The 3985-nt window shown below is 42.9% G+C and overlaps 1 protein-coding gene across 1 annotated transcript; it reads right to left on the minus strand.

Moving 5' to 3' along the window:
- Window positions 1–1875: 1875 nt before the first annotated feature.
- On the minus strand, window positions 1876–3640 carry LOC126082470 (olfactory receptor 24-like). Its single transcript, XM_049894982.1, has 2 exons — window positions 3611–3640; window positions 1876–2901 (listed from the first exon to the last, which is right to left on the minus strand). The coding sequence occupies exon 2, from the start codon at window positions 2890–2892 to the stop codon at window positions 1876–1878; it is 1017 nt and encodes a 338-aa protein (XP_049750939.1). The 5' UTR covers window positions 2893–2901; window positions 3611–3640.
- Between the last annotated feature and the right edge of the window lie 345 nt (window positions 3641–3985).

Genomic DNA, 3985 nt, shown 5'->3' on the forward strand with positions numbered 1-3985 from the left:
GAGCCATTATTCCTTATCCTAGAATGTGACCCAGCTGGAGCTGGTCTCACAAGAATACATTAACTGGGCCCTGACATATAAAGCGATAGCTAAGACGATCTTGGAAAACATCTTTCAGGGTAAATTTCTCATACTCTAATCAAACAGAACACAAAAAGGTTCTTATCTTTTTCTATTAGCATTTAGTGAATAGAAAATTTGTTGAACCAGTGAAGATCCTCCTGACGGTAGTTACCGAAACCTATACGAATGGTTGTTAAGAAAGCCGATTCAAAATGTAGAATCATGGTGACGTAACAGTTTCTAGCCAATCTGTGAAAAGGTGAAGCTTTCAATGGTTTTGCCTATTTGTAATGTCAATATATACTGATGACTCTGTAACATTCCTTGGACTCTGGCAGACATGGCTATGGCAGCATGCCTGTCTGTTTTCCAATTCTTGCCTATTCTGTAATATTCCTCGGACTCGGACATACATGGCTCTGGCAGCATGCTTGTTCATTTCCTACTTTTGCCTTTTTGAGTATATGCCAAATAAAACCTTTCTTTCTGCTTTACTAAACTTTGTGGTGTTTTCACCTTGCATCACCACCTCTAGGTAGAATTCTTTTTCTCGCCTCTATGTTCCAGTCCTTATTATGGCACCTATCATAGTCCAACCTAAGTACCTCTAAACTGATCATATGTCTGCCATAACCATGTTAAGACAGGACCAACTCTTACTCATTTTAACTTTTATCAATAGTGCATAACACAATAGCTGGCACATGATGGGCTTCTACATATACATATTTGTTGAATATGAATTTGTCTAGTTACAAATACTGGCACTGAAAAGTAGGATACTATAGCAAATCCTCAGTAACCAGAGTTTCTCCATCTCTAAATTATGAAACCATAGTTCCTACATCAAGACAGTCAACATTGGAGGACCAAATGAGTTAACACATAAATAGCAAGCATATAGAATAAAATAAATCTTAACTTTTATGGCAATATGTCTTAGTTATCTAGTGCTGCTGTAACAAGTGGATGGCTTTAACAAACAGAAATTTGTTTTCTCACAGTTTAGGAGGCTAGAAGTCCAAATTCAGAGCACCGGCTCTGGGGGAAGCCTTTCTCTTTCTGTCCTTTTGGAGGAAGGTTCTTGTCTCTTCAGCTGCTACTTCCTGGTTCCTTGGAGCTCCCCATGTGTCCTGGCATCTCTTACCCCACCTCTGCTTTGCTCACTTGCTTAACCTCTTTTATGAGTCGGAATCAACTCAGTGGCAGCAGAGTTTGTCTTCTTTTTGTTGTTATCGTTGCTGTTTATTGGTTATACCTCAAAAGAGATTGACTAAAAACACACCCTTACACTAATCCTGCATCATTAACATAACAAACACAACCCATTTCCAAATGGGATTAAAAGCACTGGCATAGGGATTAGGATTTACAATACATATTTTGGGGGTACATAATTCAATTCATAACACAATGCCATCATGACCAGACCTGTTTTATGATAACTTGCTTTTGTGTACAATAACATACTACATAGAAAGTGAGTTACTTAAGTACAGAGGCTTCCTTATTTCAATATTTCCTATGCCTAACACGGCATTGGGAGAACAGTAACAATAAATAAATGCCAAATGCCGGTTGAATAGTATCTTCCAAAGCTACTCATATTTTCATTAGATTATCTGCAACCAAATTAAATTTTGATTGATCTTGCCAAAGGAAGGTAGAGATCCCCATCAAGACATAAGAGAAAAATTTGTACATTTTGTATGCAGTAAGGTCCTCTGTGATTTATTTACAAAGGTACACTGGCCACATGCATGGCTGGATTTGGAGCTCAAGAAAATTTTTCAGATGGTTGTTCCCTAATACCTATTCATATGGGGTTGAAGGGAGGGCTACTACTTCCTGAGCATGTGGGCCTTCCTGGATGTAACCTGGACGTAAAGTTAGAGAAGAAAGTGTGTTCAGGCCAATAAGTCTGCTCAGTGCTCTCTTCATATCCTTGTTTCTAAGGCTATAGATGAAAGGATTTAGCATGGGGGTCACCACTGTGTAAAATACAGCTGCAATTCTATCTTTTCCCCCTGAGTGTGAAGAAGTGGGGCACAGGTAGACAACAATTGCTGTGCCATAGAACAGGAAGACAACTGTGAGGTGAGACCCACAGGTGGAGAAGGCCTTTTGTCTGCCAGAGGCAGATGGGACCCTGAGGATGGTGGAGATGATACGTGCATATGACAGGATGATCAGTGAAAGAGGACCAGTGAGTATCATGGAGCCCACAAGGAACAGGGCTATCTGGTTGGTGCTGGTTTCTGAGCAGGAGAGCTGCAGCAGAGGGACCACGTCACAGAAAAAGTGATGGATAGTGTTGTCTGCACAGAAAGATAGCCTAACCATGAGCAGGGTGTGTAAGAGGGCAGCAAGGGTGGTGAGAACCCAGCATAGTGCAAGAAGGAGCAAGCACACAAGAGAACTCATGACTGTGGAATAGTGAAGAGGCCTGCAGATGGCTACATAGCGGTCATAGGCCATCACCCCTAAAAGGAAGTCATCCAGAGCCCCAAATGTCATGAAAAAATGCATCTGGGCTAAGCACCCCCCATAGAGTATGGTCTGACTATGCGTCTGGATGTTCACCAGCATCTTGGGGACTGTGGTGGTAGAAAAGCAGGCATCAGCAAAAGAGAGGTTGGACAGGAAGAAGTACATGGGGGTGTGGAGCTGTGGGTCAAAACCAATGGCCAGGATGATTAGCAGGTTGCCCATGACAGTGACCAGGTACATGGCCAGGAAGATGCCAAATAGGAGAGGCTGGTGGTTTGACTTCTCAGAGAGACCGAAGAGAAGGAATTCAGAGACACTAGACTGGTTGTTTTTGTCCATGTCACCAATCTGCGTGGAAGAAGAAAAGAGACACACGTCAAAAACTGTAGAAAGGGTGGTACTTGTAGTCCTCTCTGATAGATTCAACCCTCACACTATTTACATGTCTCTGAAGTTCCAGGTCAATGGATCCTGCCTCCCAGATCTGCCCATCTGTTTCCTAGTCCTCAATCTACATTGGAAGGGTGAGAAAGCAGACAGTGAGATGAAAACACAAAAGCAAGGTGATGGAAAATGTTGGAAAGGTGAGCTCCAGATTATTTCCATCTTTGATACATATCCATTAAGATCCACATTCCCTGGCTTCCAGGCCCTCAGCTCATCTAACATAGGCAATAAGAGCTGCCATGTTTTGACCCATAGTCACTGTACAAAACAGTATCTAATGGAATACTCACAAATCTTACACACATTTCATAGATGAGCTTTCAAGGCTCAGTGAAATCAAAAATTACTTGCACAAGATCACAAGTGGGTAGTAGGTCTAAACTGAGACTCTGAAGTCAGATCTCATGCTCATAAATACCTTGCATTGTGGCCACTTTTGAGATAAGTCCTTCCCTCTGCAAGAGTGAACATAGGTGACTTACTCTGTAAGGAAGGATATCCCAAGGCTTATCTCAGGATGGTCTGAGAAACAGGAGGCAGGGACACTGATTGGGAACTTTGTGGGACTAGATAGGAAAGCATAACTCTGCCCCTTTCTCTCAGAACTCACCGTATTTATCTGGCCCAAACAGCATTCATCAACAAAGGAAACCACTCTGCTCCTGCAGTTCTCCCATTTTATCTCAGAGGGAAACTCCTCAGGCATCCAGGGCACTTCTCAGCCTGTAACAACCGAGAAGAGTGAGAGGACCCAGGGTTGCAGGTTGCATTGGGATGGCTAGCAAGCAGCAAGCCATATTTCAGTGATGGATGTTAGGTGTGCCTTGTGAAAACTGTGACAGGCGTATTTCTAGGTTCTGGGCCTCTGGAGTACAATTCCACTGGCTGCTCCTCAGAGACAAACATGAAGTAATTGCCCTGGCTTTACACTTTGGCTCTCTAGGAACAGGGCTCACCAAGGACCGTGGGAAGAGGGAATGCAAAG

Source organism: Elephas maximus, chromosome 9, assembly GCF_024166365.1.
Source record: "Elephas maximus indicus isolate mEleMax1 chromosome 9, mEleMax1 primary haplotype, whole genome shotgun sequence".
NCBI classification, from domain to species: Eukaryota; Metazoa; Chordata; class Mammalia; order Proboscidea; family Elephantidae; genus Elephas; species Elephas maximus.

Coding starts and splice junctions, on each gene's coding strand:
- LOC126082470 (XM_049894982.1), bottom strand. CDS start 2,892: ATGGACAAAAACAACCAGTCTAGTGTCTCTGAATTCCTTCTCTTCGGT.